At 35.2% G+C, this 20007-nt stretch overlaps 1 protein-coding gene across 15 annotated transcripts in view; it reads right to left on the bottom strand.

Moving 5' to 3' along the window:
- The window catches only part of LOC123546888 (voltage-dependent calcium channel type A subunit alpha-1-like), a 363448-nt gene that overhangs the window by 101235 nt on the left and 242206 nt on the right, over positions 1-20007 (bottom strand). For all 15 annotated transcript variants that reach the window (XM_053524572.1, XM_053524565.1, XM_053524561.1 and 12 more), the window contains one exon: positions 13103-13291. In XM_053524572.1, the coding sequence (XP_053380547.1) occupies positions 13103-13291 (189 nt within the window). The remainder of the gene's footprint in view (positions 1-13102; positions 13292-20007) is intronic.

The raw sequence follows: 20007 nt of genomic DNA on the forward strand, positions 1-20007 counted from the left end.
TCTCTTGAGGAATAATAACTTCTCATTTGAGAACAAACTTAAGAAAAAACAAAGAAACCAGCAATATTATAAAGTTAAATTAATGCATTGATGAATATATACAGCCTAACATGTATTTGATATATATGAAAGTATTTTCACGCGTGTGTTTGCGTATAGCTAGTCATTCATGAAGGCTAGAAATTGCATTTGTTTTAATCATATTTTAAAAGAGTAAAACTGTTACAAGCTGTAATTCTAACGGGTTGCATTAGAAAATGTCCTATTCTCATTTCTTTCAAACTGAAGAACGTCTTTGCATCGGATAATTTAAACGACATACCGACAGACTTACGGTTAAGATTAATGTTTTACATGAAAACTAAACAGCATCACATAAACATAAAGGGAAGTAACTTTGGCAAAGATATTATTCATACCTTTTCATTTATATTAGAAATCGACGTACGAATAGGGCAAAGATATTATTAACTTCTAATAAAATATTTCAGGCCTTGGTAAATAAAACTTTATATGTTCTTTTGATAACCAACGATACCGCTTTATCCGAATACGGTATATCCAGTTACTGGTCAAGTTAGACTTTAGGTCAAGACAGTGTCTGTGGGTACGGAGGTCGGACCTATAGCACGACTTAACCTCTAGATGTTCACAGAACAAATCATCTGCTTTCATCTTTTTTTATCTTTTAAGACCTTAGTCTCAATAATAATAGTAAAAAGGAAAGTGAGAATCTACGCTTTCTGCACCAGCTGACCTCTATCAAGTCCAGCGCATTTTCCTAATTATTTTATTATTATACCAAATTATTAAATGGCAATACCTATAATATAACACCTAACAATGAGTTTTTTCTTTCTTTTTCTCTAGATAATATATTGTCCCCCACTAAAATGGACACATCTAAAGATTAATATAAATTTTCTGAATTTAGAAGAAGCTTCCATTAGTTAGTAACTGTGAAAAATCAAGTGCGTAAGTTCTACCTATAAATTCACGTGACTTCACATAAAAAAACATGTATCTGTCTGTGCAAACAATATGTCATCAACTTGCCGTGCCATTTGTATTCATATTATATAAATTTACCCTGGTAGTCATTCCCGAAAGCATTACTCTGTTTTCGAGTTAAAAATGCACAACGAATTGGGATACAGATTTTAATTTTACGTGCTTTGTTGGCAAATAAAACACGTTTTTTCGTTCAGATGCTTCGTAATTAATCACTCAGACCATCGGCCTTCGTGATTAGATTACGATGCATCTGAACTCAAAACCGTGTTTTATTTGCCAATAAAGCACGCAAAACTAGAATCTATTTCCACTCTAACACGTTCGAATTACATCAAGAAGAGATACTAATACTGAATCCTTTTTTAGGCGGAGGTCATGTTGCGAAACGTGTTTTAATCGACAAGACAATACACGGTAAAATCCTTCTGAAAAAATTAAAAGTGTTAGAATACGATATACACCACAAATATTTCAATAAAATAAAGATCTTATAAAACATTTGCATTCTGTGACTTTGCTAATAAACCATTTTAGAATATTCTTTACTGTATATGAATCATAAATTACCTGTATAAAAAGGAAGATTTCACAATATTGCTAGAGAACAAAGAATCTGTCAATTAGGTAACAATAACTTGTTAGTCGATGAATTCCATTATCTCTTCAATTGCACTTACTATCATAATGTTAGAAAAAATATATTGATGACTATTAGTTCAAACGTCCTAATGCTTTTAAATTCTCCAAACTTATGAATTGAGAAAATAGACCTTAATAACATTTCTCACCCTCCTCGTACATTGTTCACTATAATTACATCTTGTTTAATATGCCACGTTGTTGTATGATATGTTATGTTTATGTCAGATGCCCATAAAGGCCTTGACTTCCAATAAACTGAAACTTTGTTGAGTTCATGCATATGTGCATCGCCATCTATAATCAAGTTAATCCGTAATTAAAATGAAAAATTCGCACTTCGTGAAAATTGCTTCAACCGATGTAAAACTGGTACTTTCTGATCAGAATTGAGCAATAATCACCATTTTAAGACAAACTTGGCATATCATTTGCATATTTTGGGCAAATTTGAGATTTTTTTCGGAAAGTAGGCAAAATTCTGATTTTTAAGGTGATTCCCCACATCTCAGTTTTGCATCAGCGACACCATTTTAGGTAAGAATGACAGAAATCGATTATTTTTCGTGTACTTCTAGCTGTTTCTTGCAAACGAATAATAGAAATAAGAAATGTAAGGCCGTATGATACTATATTTAGTGAAAAATTGGCATTATCTATGCCCCTGACACGTTTTTTTGCAGGTGTGGACTGTCTGTCTGAATGGGGCATAATTCCGACAGTAGCCATTCTTTCAAACTGAAAGTTGACAAAATTGTTGACAATTGACTTACGTACAATAATTGACTGCAACAGAACGATTTTGAAAACTTTGGTATTTCTTATAGGCATGAAGGGGGAAATTAGCCGGATATGCCTCCGTGGTCCACTCGAATGTAGTCCATATCAATATATAGTGCAATTTTCCCGCCTAGTAAAGGCCATTTTCATGCCAGCTATAAGCTTTATTGATGCTTGATTGTAAAAAGGAATGTCCGCAGATGATTTTAAGCCACGTTATATGCTTCAAAAGTTAATTGGAAGCTGCCTTGTAAAATGAAAGTGAAAGTAGGTATTTCCTGATGTCTACCTACGCAATATTAACGTTTTCATCACGTGTCTCAGTCACGTGACCATGGTTTCACTGCATTATGGTCAACCCCATATTTTTTGGGTATATTTTGATTGCCTAAAGACAGACCTTTAAGACAAGGGTAGTCTCGCAGGAAGTGAAAGGCTAGAAATCTTGATAAAAATATGTTGTAAGTTGTTAATTTTATATAGAAAATAGTAGCGAAGGCATTTAATACCATCATGTTATAATGCAGTAATTCGGTCAAAAATGTGCTTCCGTGGTGTATCGAAAGAAGTACCTAATAAATAGATCCTAATTTTTCCATTTTTCGCGCATCTGCGCGTAAATCGGGGGCCAGCTGGGCAGTATTTCACCCGTGGAATGAATTTTACATAAAATAGGACACTTTTCATGCTAACATTCGCATGTTTTCGAATTGTTTATTTGAAAACGAAAGTAGGGTGTTTATTCTGCGGACCGCTTTCTGAAATGCGGCAATATGAGGGTACCTGACTTCAGTTGACTTGCATTTCACTGCATACTATTCAACACCCTTTTTTCTTTTCTTTTTCTTGAAGCAAATGTATGGATATCTTGTGGAAAATAGGTCTACGTCGGAGTGAAAATCTAGAAACTGTAACAAAATTGTTCTGAAGTAGCTGAATTTTATATGAAACAAAGAACAATTTCTTTTATTGGTATATAGCCTAAAAATATCAATTTAACCCGTGAAGAAGCGGGGGTTACTAGAGATTAAACGCATGCGCCTTTCTCTTACTCTGGTCGTTTGGCATTGGAATTCTACTTACTCTATAGTATGCTGCAGTAACTAGAGTTACATAGCCGAATACGCTCAATGAATCTCGCCATTTGCAAAATGAAAAGGGGGATAACTTTGGTAAGACAATGAACATGATTTTGAATTAACCCAAGAAATCATTAATCGGTTACAGAGCCTCTTGGCGAAAAATCAAGCTTTAAGCCCGGCCATCGGACCGCTAGACACTGTCTAAAGTACAAGTTGATCAGTTACTTGATATACCGGATACACACAGTAGTATTTGTCTTAATCAGAACTATAGATAAAGATTTATTTATGTAAACTTTTAAAGGGTTACTAGTTTCTTCTCAAACAGATCGATTTCTCAAAAAAATCAAAAGAAAGTATGAGCACTGCCTTCTTAAAAAAATTACCCTCCTCCCAACTCTCGCCCCATCCCCATCCCCACTCCCACCCCGCATACACAGAGAGACCAATTTTCGTTACAAATGGCGATGATCTGTTGATGGTTATTCTACATGTAAAACCTGTGATATACTGACACTTAGGTATAAATTTAAACATTACCACTTTAGGGTTTACGCTGGTCGCAAGCTATAAGATAATAGAAAAACGCAATAGAGTGCATATTTTTTAGTTAAACAATACCAAATTTATCTTTTTTTTCTTTTCCCTATCTGCTATTTAAGACAGTCAGCAGATTTATAACATCTGACTTGTGATCGTTCCAGTGTATTGATTTGAGTTTTATTTTTAAAATCAATTCTCTACGGGGTAATGTACACAGAATACGATATCACTGACAGTGAGAGATGTGGCTGTTATTATTGGAAATACTGGTCGATATTTCACAGGGAGATTTAAGGTAACTATTCTCTAGAGCTATGAAATTCTAGCCGAGAATACAGATTCTGCCGACACTTTTCAAGATGATAGACGATATTGTAGCCCTTACAAGTAATTAAAAATGACGGTGAATGTAAATATTTGTACTGAGATAACATCTGATAATTACAGCTCAGTGGTTAATGCACGGGTGTCACGAGTGGAAGGTCGCGGGTTTAACTTTATCAGATGCTGGGCTCTCGATATTAACATTTAATTATTTAATTTCTCATTTCTTATTATCAACTGAAATTAAGATACATTATTAAAATTCAAAAATGCGTACGTCTCTCAGCTGAAAGTACTGAACTGTTATTACAAAATTAGTAACAGTACAGTAATTTTAAAGAATGCGATTTGTGAAAAAATGGCCCAACAGAGCTGGGATGGACAAATGTTTTTGACAACTAGGCCACGGAATTTTTTGTTTTGTTTTGTTTAGTTTTGTTGTTTTTGGTTCACGTAATCATGAATTTACAAGAGATTTCCTTCGCCTGCGGTGGCTTTTTACAATGCTTAATACATAGCAGACAAGATTTTTGAGTTTTAAGTTCCAAACTACATATATGAATATAAACTAGGTTGTATCTCTATGGTAACCTGGAAACTGTCGTTCTGAATAGCAAAATTCAATACACAGACTCTCGGAATGTATCCAATTAGATGGTTCTGACAAAATTTCTTTTTCTTGTAAATTTGGAACGCTGATTCCACAGAATTTATAATCAAGTAGACTAGATAATGTATTATTACGCGTAGGCTTTAAGTATTACGCGACGAGCAAAAATCAATGTTTGCTATGAATAATAAAACAGAGCTGCGGTGAACTTTACGAATATTTGGCGATTCTAGGTCGAGGAGACGACAGTGGGGATTTTCTATTTGTAGGCATGCACAATACCAATATAGCAAGATAAACCGCTCCGATGATGCAAATTGACACTGGCGCAGTCCTATATATACTTCTGAGGTCAAAAATAGTAGCCATTTTCATAGGTTAAGGTCCACTAAATAAATTCCTTCTATAATTCATAAAAAGTTGACACTATTCAGAGCTGACTTTCTCATTTTTAGAGAATATCAAATTTTCCTACATCTACTTTTCCAAACATTGTTGAAAAACGGCGTTAAACCCAAAACAAACAAAACAAAAAACTTTTCCAAACAGAGAAGAAGAAATTACGGAATTTGATAGTGCAGAGTAAAATATTAGTCAGCGGTGGTCTGAGACCCTAATATAGATTCATATTGACTTTTCTTGATCAACACAGCCTGTCGATATTTGAATAAATCATCAGAGCATGTCCCATTACCTTTGCAATGCATTTTCTATCTGTATGATTATAGTGGGCGCAAAAATAAAGCAATTTGGGCCTATTTATACTTGGGACTTCCTTCGACCTCACAACGGAAGCATATTATTGACCGAATTATTCTAATTATACTATATATACTCATTAATTTGATTGAAAGGTTTCTCAGAAGTCTCACTTGCCAGTCTGCAATTTCCATTAATCGATCTTGTATATATTGCGTCTGCTAAGCATTTTGCCTCCCTGTATATTTTCAGTGAGTTATTTTGCTTCGCAGATCTTTTATGGTGCAGTGCGCCTTATTTAGCCTGCGCAATTTTAGAAGTGTCCTTGTACTGATCAGCTTAACAAATAAACATACTTAAGCACAGTAATTATAACTAATACAAAAATAAAAAAATATATTTATGTTTCTACAAGCTTTTCCCTCCTAAGATTTGAGTTCTTGTGACAGTTTGCTAATCTGCCGAGGCAGTTTGAGACCTGTCCGAACTTACCTATCAGAAACCATTACAATCCCTTATACCTTAATTTTGATAATTAATTTAACAATGATCACATCTACTGTCATATACATTTTTCTCAAAAGCATCCTGGGAAAATAAGAACACGCAATGACTCATTAAATTGACAAGGAAAATTGATGTTTTCTGGGTGTCTTTCTCGGAAATCGATCGGACTGCACAAAGACATGGTTAATGGTAAATCTGGTTAGTTTTCTCCCGAATGTCTTTTAAAATTAATTTTGCCTGTCAAAGGGTTCTCATCTTATATGTAAAAAACTGTTTCTTCGTTTCTTCGAGAACGAGACGCAAATTTACTGTCACCAACCAAAGGTTTGTCTAGTCTTCCGGCGTAAAGTAAAACTGGCATATATCTTAGAGAAAATATCGATTTTAATTTGCGTCTGAATAATAGGTCAAAGCTGTTGCGAGACAAATTTCGTTTTGAAAGTAGCTCTGCATGTTTTTTTCTGAAATGCAGAATTTTATAAAACCCAATTTGTTCAAATATTCATGAAACGGAAGAAAATTGAGCAACAAAAAAGATAATGCCCACTAATTTGAACAAAATGAACCACATGTAAGTGTTTTTTTACAATAAAAGTCTTTACGAAAATTTAATTTTTGACAGCACTTTCGCATTCAGAAACAATTAACAAGATATTTAATAAAGCTTTTTTTATATATAATATTGCAGTTTCAAAAAGACGATAAAAACTTCGAGTAGAGTAAATGAACAATGGCATCAATTTGAACACGGGAGAAAAATGGAATAAATATGTAAATTCTAGAAAATGACATTAACCTGGAAACTAGCTCCTTTAATTAAACAGATAAAACAAAGGACTTCCCTTGTTTTTTTCATATTGACTCAGCTGAGTTTGGTAATGTCTCAGTCCAAATAATATGATATTCACAATTTATGTAACGTTTTGTCCATTGTTGAATAATTGAAAAATAAAACAGTATACAGTCAATTTACAACATTAATATCGGATTTGCCACTAATTTGTTTTTGCGCGCGCTAATCAATACGGCAGTACTTTGACCATATACAATACTGAAATCCTTTTCCCTTAATTGGTTGCTGCCGTTAATTCTGTGATATATTTGGCCTATATTGTTACAAAATTGGCCCAGGAAGGTCAGTTGTATAATGATGTTAATGAAAAGGAATCTACAGGAATTATTTCCATAAAACACTGAATTGCTACTAATTGACAGTAGAGTTATTAGATTGTTTATTCGCTTGAACAGTTACTTGATGTTGCTACACAACAGTTGTTTGACATTATGGATAAAAAATTCATGAAAACATTGTCCGTCGAACTATTTTCTCTCGGGGAAAAGGCAGCTAATATTACTTCATGTATTGATCGTGTTTAACCCTTATTATGTTGAACACAATGATAATAGATTCTGTATTTGCGACCAGTGTAGATCATGATCAGCCTGCACATCCGTGCAGTCTGATCATGATCTGCACTGTTCACCATTCAGTCAGTATCGTTTTGGTAAGCACCCCTTTTAACAGCTAATGGTACTGTTCAAACTGAAAGATGGACAAGTTCATGATAAAACTGATTTAGCAGGGTAAGGGTAAGACATTTACCATGACATAAATATCGCTTTATTATTATAGAGGATATACGAGGGTTGTCCCAGAAAATAAGCGACGCATCAAATAATTATTTCAACTGGTGTTATTTTAATGTATACTCTACAGGTCTATAGAGTTTAAAATTAAATATATGTCATATTATTCGAGTATTTTTTAAATAATGGACAGCAGTCAGTGCTAGTCGGCGCACACCTAGTCTTTCTCCTACAAAAAGAAGCGGCTTCCTCAAAGTTTAAAATCATGTAACTTACCCGATATACATCTCACATGATTAAAATATATACTCTCGTTAATGGAAACGTGTGGCGCGTAATTATCTTGCATTTCTAGTCTTTGGTGTCACTTATGTTCAAATAGTGATGTCATTTTTAAAGTTACGGTCGCACGCACTTTCAGAAATGAGGACATTAGATAAATTCGCGGCGCAGAAAGTATTAAAAGTGTTATGTCGCCCTCTCTTTGAATCACTCGCCAAACCTTCCTTAAAACGTTTGTGCCACGTTAAGACAAGTGTCCTGCTAACATTTGCCTGACTTCTTGAATTTTCTACTTTCCGTTTTGTTCGCTAAAGAGTCATGCACAATATTTTATTAATACTTTCTGCGCTGCGAACTTACCTGACGTCGCTATTTTTGAAAAAGCGTGCGACCGTTACTTTCAACATTATATTACCATTTTAAAGCAAGTGATGTCAAAGACTTGAAACGCACATAATTACGTGCCACACGTTGCCATTAACGACGATATGAATTTTAATCCTATCGGATGTATATCGGGTAAGTTACATGAGTTTAGACGGAAGCCGCTTCTTTTTGTAGGAGGAAAGCTGCGCGTGCGCCGACTAGCACTGACTGCCGTCCATTATTTAAAGAATACTCAAATAATATGAGAGGTGTTCAATTATAAACGAGTATACATTGAAATACAATCTGTTAAAATAATTATTTCATACGCCGCTTATTTTCGAAATAATAAAAAAGTTCGCGATTTTCTGGGACAACCCTCGTATTTTGTACATTGTATGTCATACACTTCTTCTCCACAGAGGACTAACCTGCTTAAATGCGAAGATACTTGTAATTTGGGAATGATGCACGTACGAGATTTGATATTGCGAGCTATAAAACCTTTCCCAATACAGATCTTAAAATTCAGCATTTCGAAGAATATCGGCAGAAAAAACCCGGCGAGTGACATGTAACAATAAGGGACATTAGTCGCATTATAGCTGCTACACAAAGGTCTGAGAAATCTTTTCACCGTGCATGTTACTGAAGGTCAAGTCCAAAAAGTCAGTCTTGTTGACAGACTGTACATTCGCATCGTAAATATTGTCAAATCAGCGCTAAAGATCACATTGGAACAAAGGTCACCCTAAGCACCACTAATTTTGTACCCGAAGTAAGTGTTTTGCCTTATATTTGAACCTGTTTATGCATATAAAACTCCGCTCGCGAATAAAGGTTCCTTTTCAGCTCTCTGAAACGCGATTTTATTTACAGTTTTAACTAGGTAAAATGTTTTAATTCTTTCTGGATAAACCGTTTGTACAAAAACAAACTGCTGGCGCACTAGAAAATTTTGCATGAAAGTGGCGTGATGTTGCTGTTGTTATTGATTGATAGAGTCGCATGTTTGGAACAATACAAGAGGGAATTTGTACTCATGGTGGCTGTTTGTGTAAAGTAAAACGAGTACTTACTGGATGCGAATGTTGGAAAAATATAACATAGCAGTCAGTAAAGAACTATTAATCTTTTATCCCGTTTACTCAATAAGATAAAATTATTCACGTTAAAATCTATGTAGCGTCCCGTTTGTGCACAACTGCGTTATTCGTTTTTTTTCCTAAACCACGATGCTCGAATTCACGATGATGACAGTCGAGACCACGATATAGACAGTTAAAAACACAAAATGCGATAATGAAAGTTGAAAGTCGAAACCATGATGATGAAAACACAATGGTGAAAATACAAAAAATATGACGAAGACATGAAATCCCGAGATCGCGACATAAAGATCGTAAATTCGATTTCACCATCTAGCTTTCGGCTTTTATCATCATTATTTCGACTTTCAACATCGTGCTTTGAGTTTCATGTTTTTACCATCGGAGTTATGTAGTTACGTAGTTTTGACTTTATTCATCATAGAAGTTTCGACTTTCATCGACTTTCTTCATCGTAGTGTGCATGTGCAATGTGATTTCCGCCACAGAGCTACTGCACGGCATCAATCTAACCTCAACAGCATAACTGCCGATATGCTGGCCTATTACAAATGCAACATAACTAACGAATGGGACAAAAACGATTTCACTGATGAAAACAGCTGCTTATACCGAAAAAGAAAATGTTGAGTTACAGTCAGCCAGTGTGATTCCGAAATATCCGTATGGGCCCTTCTTAGTAGCACGTACGCATGCACATACACATGAAGCGATTTTGTAAAACACTGATCGCTCAATCAGAATAAACAGTGTGTATTAAACCGGTCGTATTCGTGATGACTTTTTACTGTGCCAAACAGTAACGGCAGCTTATTCCAAAATGATACTGAATACAAAGGGCAAGAGGTCCAAAGAAGCCAAATATTTATACACAGAATTATTTTTGGTTCGTGAAATGCTGCAATTTGTTTGTTTATTTACATTTAATATGTTTAGGTAATACCACATCTACTCCGTAGTAAAATTTCTGGAATATTAGAAAATCTAGTTCTGTTTAAGTTCTGGCAACCAAACATAAAATATCATACCTTAAATGTATGATGTGTAAATTCGGCTCTAGTCTGACGTATTTCGTATGAAGCATGAATGAGATGAATGAGAAATTTTACTTGGAGAGCCACCCATTCAATGAGTTTGAAAATGTAAAATGAAGGGCGACACTTGCACGGAATTTTCTTTCTACTGTATTCGCGTATAAGCCTCTGCATCATTTTGGATTTATTTGCTTAATATGTTCAAATCGTGGAGCCGTCCCTCGACTTTATTCAAATACAGTCAATATTTATGATAATACTGTATGAAATTATAAAATGATTATGAATAACATTCAAACAGATATGATAGAATATTGGCAAATATTTTCCAGACAGCATTCCCAGTATGATATTTAATACCATTTAATATTATTCGCATGCTATAAATGTCGGGAATGTGTACTAGCTAGGGAATATTGCTTTTCTCATCGACACTTTTACCATAGTAATTTCAGACTTTTTATTGTTATTTGCGTTCTGTGTTCAAATAATATCGATAGAGAATTTACGCCTATCAAATTTTAGGAGGTTTATATGCGTGCTGCCGCAAAATTATTCCATTTACCACTGCCTCTTTTACTGCAGTTTTATCCACAAAAGAATGACATTTTCCACTCCTAGATGACATAGAAAATTGGAATTGTATTTGATGTTGTTAAAAGTTCTGGCTCCTTCTCAAAGCAAACGTCGTGATCTTGCATACCAGGTTATGACTAAATGCTGTACAAAAACTTAACTTCATGTTATGTATTCAAGGCAAGCATCTATAATGTTGTTGTCCTAAAAGCTCAGGAGGTCTCCTTACAATTCTATATTGAGCAAGTATTCATCAAAACTTTAGTCAAACATTATAGATTAAGATCTGGAAATATACAATGTTCAATATTTCCTTCACTTTCGTTATTGTCATGATACGTTGCTTGAAGGTAGTTTCAATAATTATAAAAGTTCTGCAGAGCTTCAGAAGAATGAAAAAATAATAAAAGAAGATATTGCAACTCGAATTTTAAGCAACTTAAGTCTCTAAGGAACGTCTTTCGATCTGGGTCCAGCACAAGTTAGATTCATGAAACAGCCCATGGAGTTTTAGCACTAAAAGACTAAACACATTACATTAGCTGCAAGCCGATGAATTTGAGAGAAATATTTATTTTTTTATTTTTGTTGGGATTGACGTCGCACAGACACAATTAAGGTCATATGCGACTTTCCAGCTTGATGTGAAGGAAGACCCCAGTGCCCCTCCGTGCATTATTTCAACATGTAGCGGCACCTTAAACAACCTTTCCGTAGTCAGGTGGGGATTTCAATAATATAAAAGTTTCAAGCTCAGAAGAATGAAAAATATAGGAATGATATTGCAACCGATATTTAGCAACTTAAGTTTAAGACGTCTTTCGATCTGGGCCATCCACACAAGTTAGATTAATGGAACATGCCTGAGTTTTTGCACTACAGACATAACATTCATTAGCTGCAAGCGATGAATTTGTAGAGAGGAAAATTTATTTTTTTATTTTTGTTGGGTTGAGTAGCAACAGACACAATTAAGGTCTTATGGCGATTTTCCAGCTTTGAGGTGAAAGGAAGCCCACGGTGCCCCTTCCTTGCATTATTTCACATGAGCGGACTCGTTAAACACCGACTTCGTAGTCAGGAGGTGACTTCCTCACTGAAATTCAAGCCGAGTGAGGTCGAACCACTCTGAAGGGAATGTGATTTGAAGTCACGGCTTAACACTAATGCCTATGGTCTATATTGTTATCACCTTTTAGCATTTGCCGATTTTCTGAGGCCTTACTAAAAACATGTGGAAGCATTGGTATGGCGATGTTATGAACATTAATATTTCACTGACTGCGATATGTTATTATAGGATGTATATTGACATTTTGGTCAGAATGGAGAGAGTTTATTGGTGAATGAACTCATTTGTAGAGTGTCAACCAGCTCAGCATGAGATTTGAGTAATTTCATAAGCAAATGTGCATATGAGCCTACTTTTTCTTCTTTTCAGTTTTATCATCTTTCAATGTATAGGATTATTACTGAATGTCAGCATGTGGAGCTCTGAAATGCAATTTACTATATATTGAAATACGTATTCTGCAGCATTACTCCCTAGGGAGGGAGCAAAGTGAGATGTTTCTCCGATTATTTTTTTTTAGCCTAGCAATTCAACATTGCTTACATGGTTTAATGTCTAAGCTAACTATCAATACTAAACTAACTTGCTACATATGTTTTGCATCACTAACTTGCACTACTTATATTTTGATCTTACCTCTCTGTAAACAGTTATCCAAATTTTACATATTCCGACAGAAACCGAATTAGAAACAAAATATAATCCGTGGAAAGTGAAACACAATCACAAACAACGTGTAGACAAATACACGCGCAAACTACATGCTGGATATATATTCCACGTGCAAATGAAATTCAGTTCGAGTACTATTTTTGAAAAAAGTTTTCAAAAATTTAAATCCATTTTCATTTGTGGAAATAAACACAGAAAAAGGATATCCCCACTCAATGATGATCTTCGCATACTTCCGTATAAAATTTTCTTCGCTGAATATAAACAAGGACCGGGTATTTGAACCCCCGAATCCCGGAAGACTAAGATGTGCAGCCCGACTGGTGGCCTGACCCAGGGTTCCATCCACGGGTCCCGTCATATCTTCTCTATTCATTCCAGTGAAAGATGCCATTCTGTAACGAAAGAAAATTACATTTGTATTAGTAGTAGCTACATTGTGGCGATAGTTTTTACTCCGTTCTTTAAAATGCACGTGAAAAGCACAAGTTACAATACAATTTGGTACATTATTCATGACCGCATTCTACATAATACAGTATAATGATTTTAACATAGGAATGACGTTTTACAAAACAAAGAAAACAAGTGAATGAAGTATTGCCATGCAATACAAAGTCCCCTACTGGAAGGCACCTAATTTTTTCTACTGCAGTATAACATAATGAACTGATATCTGTCAATGATGTATAAACAATATTGTACTACATATACAATATGTTATAACATTATAACAACACACTTGGATTAAAATGTGCATATATAAAAACCCACAGTTGTTTTCATATTGAATTTTTTTGGCTGATTATAAAAATGTTATCATGTAAGTTATTTATAGTAACAACAAAGGGAAATTAATCTTTAATAAAAAAAAAAAAAAAAAAAAAGTTAATAATATAAGTCCACAAGAAACTCTTTACCAGGTAGAGATAGGTCAAAATACACCTAAAAATTGGATGTAACATGCATGCTGTACCACAGAAAAGTGGTCTCGATTTTTCTCTACTGCCAGTAATAAAAAAGTTACAATAAAATCTATTTATAGTAACAACAAAGGGATGTAATTCTAAAAACAAGGGTGCCTCATGGTGGTGAACATTTGGTCCAAGCTACATCAAAATCCCTCCATGCATGAAGAAGAAATGTTCCATACAAAGTCATTCTTGAATTTGACCTTTGACTTCTAAATATGACCTTGACCTTAGACCTAGGGACCTGGTTCTTGCGCATGACATGTTGTCTCATCCAGGGGAATATTTGTGCCAACTGATATCTAAATCCTGCTTTGCATGACAAAGTTATAGACCGGACAGGAAAAAAATCCTCTTGACCTTTGATCTCAAAGTGTGACCTTGACCTTTAAGCTAGGGTACTGGGTGTTGCGCATGACATGTTGTCTCATCATCGGAAACATTTGTGCCAAGTAATATTAAAATCCCTTCATGGATGGCAGAGTTATGGACAGGACAGGAAAAAAACTCTGTTGACCTTTGACCCCCAATTGTGACCTTGACCTTTGAGCTAGGGGTCCGGGATTTGCACATGACACGTCGTCTCATCATGGGGAACACTTGTGCTAAGTAATATTAAAATCCCTTAATGAATGTCAGAGTTATGGACCGGACACGAAACAGACCCTGTTCATGCTATGTTAACATTTGACTGCTAAGTGTGACCTTGACCTTTGAGCTAGGGGTCTGAAAGTTGTGCATGACATATCGTCTTATTATGAGGTACATTTGTGCCAAGTAATATTAAAATCCCTTCATAGATGGGAGAGTTATGGACCGGACAGGAAAAAAACCTTGTTGACCTTTGACCTCCAATTGTGACCTTGACCTTTAAGCTAGGGGTCCAGGTTTTGCGCATGACACGTCGTCTCCTCATGGGGAACATTTGTGCCAAGTAATATTAAAATCTCTTCATGGATGGGAGAGTTATGGACCGGACAGGAAAAAAGCCCTGTTGACCTTTGACCTCCAATTGTGACCTTGACCTTTGAGCTAGGGGTCCGGGATTTGCGCACGACACATCATCTCATCATGGGGAACATTTGTGCCAAGTAATACTAAAATCCCTTCAAGGATGGGAGAGTTGTGGACCGGACAGGAAAAAAGCCCTGTTGACCTTTGACCTCCTATTGTGGCCTTGACCTTTGAGCTAGGGGTCTGGGTTTTGCGCATGACACGTCGTCTCATCATGGGGAACATTTGTGCCAAGTAATATTAAAATCCCTTCATGGATGACAGAGTTATGGACCGGACACGAAATTGCGGACGGACGGAATGACGGAATGACAGAATGACGGAATGACGGAAAGACGGAATGACGGAAAAGAGCATTCCTATAATCCCCAAAACTGGTTTTCAACCAGTAGGGGACTAATAATCAGAAACTCGAGATGCAAGACATACACTCCATTGCATCGTGTGTCCTCTTCGCGAAGACTTAGTAAAAGCCTAGTTTGAAACTGTAAGTTAAAAAACCTTACATACAGTGTGTTATATTTTCACTGTAGCTAAAGAATGAAGTGAAACCGAGCAAACTAATTGTGTGCTTTATAATTTATTGATTTGGTCTGCCTCTCATTCTCCCGTAGGAGTTAAAAGATGAAAAAATACAACCCAAGTATACTTTATGGTAACCAGACATACAGCAATATTCTACGCAAAAAATTTACATAATATGAATATACTTCAGACCTTGCCCTCTTGGATGGACCAATCAAAAATAAGAATCTGATGTTCAATGCGTTAAAGAAATGCCAAAGTAAGATTGCAAAATGGCACGTATTTTTGAAATGCGAACAGATGGAAGAACCGACTTATAACGTGATTTTATCTTTTATGTCCTGAGAACAGGCGCAGAAATAAAGAAGAAAAGGGTCGGATCGCCAAACCATTTTTATAGTACGCTTATGCCATGTGATATTTTCAAATCCCATTGTTTCTTGTTAGGTATGGTCAAATTCATATTTGGGTGTAACGATGAGGTCCGTTTCTGACCGTATATAATTAATACCAAGTGCACATGGAACTCGAGCACAAAAAAATAATCCAAAAGCAGACGATATTAGTGTTCCTATTTTGGAAACGATACCAGTTCAAACACAGAAAACACCATCACCACGACCACAACAACCAGAAGCAGACGATATTCGAGTAGAACTTTTGGAAGCTATATCAGATAAATGAATGCCACTGGCATAAAACACCGCATTCACGGCAGACGTAATTATCAACGGCAAATCAATACACTAACAATTATGCAAAAGGTCATATATATATTTGAAGACTTTTTCCCGGAAATCTCGTGTGAAAGAAATCTTCTCAACGTCTGCAGCAAAGTCGTGCAATTACAGATACAATTTAAAATCTTGTTACAACAGAACTGGCCATACATGCATTTCACATAAACTGATAACATTATATATAACCTAGATTCTAATAACAAATTTATATTACACTCTTTTCATAATAAACATACGTTCCTTACATAAATACAGACAAACCTACCAAAACAACCTGGTTTCTTTAACGTGCCGGATGTAGAGCACCGATCTCTTTCCTGGGAATAACCAGTACTGTATCTTAGGTTGGTACAAGACACTCAAAAGCATCTCATAATTGTCTTGGGTCTTTATGTTGGCTTAAAATGAACATATTATTGTGTCTTTGACCAAGAAGTATACCTGTTACGTAAAGTGTATTCAATGTCAAGAAGCTGATATTAAATATATTTGACAATCCCATTTGTTGCTAGTAGAACATGTATATCATACTGGCTGACCAGAAATTAACTAATTATTTATGCATATTCATGATATTGGACAGCATCTGTTCGTCCGTGTTAAATTATAATCCGCTCATATATACTAAAAAAAAAAAGAAACAAAAAACGATCGATCATGAAAAATATAAGACAAAGTGGTTATTTGTTATACATATTGGACATTTAGTTATATTTTGATAACACTAAAGGTTTAATGTATGTATAATACTTTCGCGTGCCAACACTCGTAAAATTGTTTTACGTTTTCTCGAGTTCTGGTTAATTATACATAATGCTGTATGTAAATATATTTAAATTTCTAATGAAAAGTATAAATCAGAGCCATTCAGACGATCAATTTGCATATCATTCGGCAAAAAGTAGTCCGTATCTTACCATAAGGAAATACTCCAAAACGTGTTCACTAAACAATATCTTATGCCAAAATCATGCATGCACGTGTTTAAAACAGATTCCATAAAGTGCATTCCATGCCGTGAAGAGCTGGGATACTCCTACATGTAACACCTTAAAGGAGAGCAGAAGTTAATATCGTGTTTAACGCTAGTTTAGTAACATGTCCGTATCGTGACACTAACATTACTGTGTATCCGAACTGAAATGCTGCTTTGTCAGACGAGTGTAGTGGGGGAAACGCTTCAAATCTGTCATAATTGGAAATATTGATCGGCTAGAACAGTTCAATTAGTGCGGTTTTTCGCGTCATGATATCTGTCCATTATTTACTTATTGTATTCCATAATTTATGTCGTTTTGTCCAATATATTGCTTGAACACGCAATATTAGAATCATGGCGCGTGAAATGTTACGCTCCCGATGCTTCTACCACCTTTGTCACCAATGTATCGGGACAGCAGGACGTTTTGTTATTGACAAGATTCAATATCCGGTCTTATTATATTACATTATACCAGATATATGTAGATGCATGGAAAGTATTGTTTGTACTTTATGTCTTTGTATAATCGTTTAGATGAATTGTTTGAGAAATGAAAGAAAGGATAATAAATAAAAGAAAAGAGGAACATTTATTGGAACAGCAAAAAGATTATCGTAAGAAACATTTCTAAAACGGTCACTTTACAAGCAGAATTTCAAACAAAAACTAGTCATTAAAACGCCCTATTCTTTGAATGGAATTTCCCTGTAGCGAATGAAAACTTTAGGATACCTGACCGACAAGATTGTTTTCCAACTCTTTGAACTCCCCATCCAAAATATCTAAGTCAGACATGTTTTAAAATGAAATAGAACTAGACTCAGAAGAAATGTAAGTTCTGGCATGCTTGATCAAAGATATGCATGCACTAGTATATTCATTGTAAGCAACCTGTCAGCATCCACACACATATGACGTTTGCTTAAACCTTAAATCCGTACGAACGCTTTGACGAATCTTCGTCCAAAAATGTGTTCTCTTTCTATTGCATTTATATATCTGTTTCAACTTCTTACTCCCGAACAATAGTTAACGATTATGACTGGCAGGCGCTTAGATCTTTCAAGCAAATATCTGACAGGTATACGAAAGACAGATTCAATGGATCCCAGTCTTATACCATAAAAATTGCGAACAGACTTACTACGTTGAATTATGGGTGAATAATCCATTTGGTAACATATTTTTACATTAAATCCGTTAAGTTACACTGGAACCTGAAACGTCATTTCTCCGTACTAACGTTCAAAATTCATATCGGGCGCGTGACGTCACTTGTTACGTCTGCTCTGTTTGTCGTCGCGACTAAAAGTTCTTTAATGACGATATTTTCAATTTTACTTTGGCAAAAGAACAAATCTATACAATTTATATAATAACTTTTAAAAAAAGGATTCGTATATAATAAAACGATGATGATTAGATTTGCATCGAGAAATATGCACTCGTTCTTTCGCTGAACATTACTGCGCTTTTAAAGTCGCGCAAAACTCGTGCAAATCTAATAACATATAAATATGTATGTATCGAAAGCCTTTTGGAAAGCTGAGCCTTTTTATTCTCATTCTTTCACAAAACACTCAATTAAAGGATCGTTTAATTGCACGGAAACCATCTGTTTGTTTCTTTGTTAGATTAATTAACACACTCATTGATTTTGCTTAATTGATGAATTAATCTAGCAAAAAATGAGACTTTAAGCATTAGGACGCGAGATTAACTCTGCGAAGTTGAAATGATTGCTTAAAAACTAAAGAAAGAAAATCACCGATTTTCGGGAAGGAAAATGTTTTTATATCTCTAGGATCACAGGCGATTATATCTCTAGGATCACAGGCGATTATCTATCCTGGCAACGCTTTACAGAGTGTACTTCACACAATCACGAAATATTGCATATCGTATTTAGTGTCCAACTATCTAGCAAACAATAGCTAATCACGTCAATATTGAATTATTGAAAATCTATACGATAACAAATTAGTCAAGTAAGTTGCAATTAAGTGCGATATTATTCCCATCTCTTGTCTAGATTTCGCTATACAGCATACTGTATCCGGATAGATCAGTCGATGCATCAACAAAAAAATACCATACTATGTGGGCTGGAGAAAGGGTATGAATAATTCATTGACTGAATGCTGATTCATGGCACATCGTTATCATCCTAAGCACTGACAGTAATTCTAGCCTGCCTTCTTTTTGGGCTGCTGATTAATACTGTTTCCTTGAAGACCCAATCGCGCAATACTGGAAAATTCATTTCCTTCTGAGAAAAGAGGTCATATTTTATTCATGTCGTTTACAGTAATAGAAATATCCAGACTTTTCCAAAGAGTCTGCAATTAACTTTAGGCTTGAAGAAATACGCTTTCAAAATGCAGATCAAATTGCTTACGTAAAATAAAAAAGCACACACATAAAAATCAAGGATTGGCAGAAAACAGTATTTCTGATTTTCATCTACAGAATTAGTCAATACAAGAGAATATTCCGTTATTTCATCGGATTTACTCTGCCATGTTCGTCTTTTCAAATTCAAATAAGATATTAAGGAATAATAGCAATAAGATTTACTTCTTGCAATTTGTAGTCTAAATAAGGAAAATATTTCACTGATGTAAATGATTCGATTTAAATCATGTAATATAATATCTTTACTGTGAGCAGGTATCAAGACTTTTAATTGTCTGTTTATTTTTAGACTTAAGGTATTAGACCCATAATAGTAATTTACAAGGCAGTCTGAAAGACAGCTAAATCCCCCGCCACTGCTATTGATAGTGAAAGGGTAAAACCTTTGATTTTAGCTGTGACCTTGACCTTGAACTGACATGGCTGACTCATGAATTCTGCACAACGTCTTGATAAGGTGATCA

Source organism: Mercenaria mercenaria, chromosome 15, assembly GCF_021730395.1.
Source record: "Mercenaria mercenaria strain notata chromosome 15, MADL_Memer_1, whole genome shotgun sequence".
In the NCBI taxonomy this organism is placed as follows: Eukaryota; Metazoa; Mollusca; class Bivalvia; order Venerida; family Veneridae; genus Mercenaria; species Mercenaria mercenaria.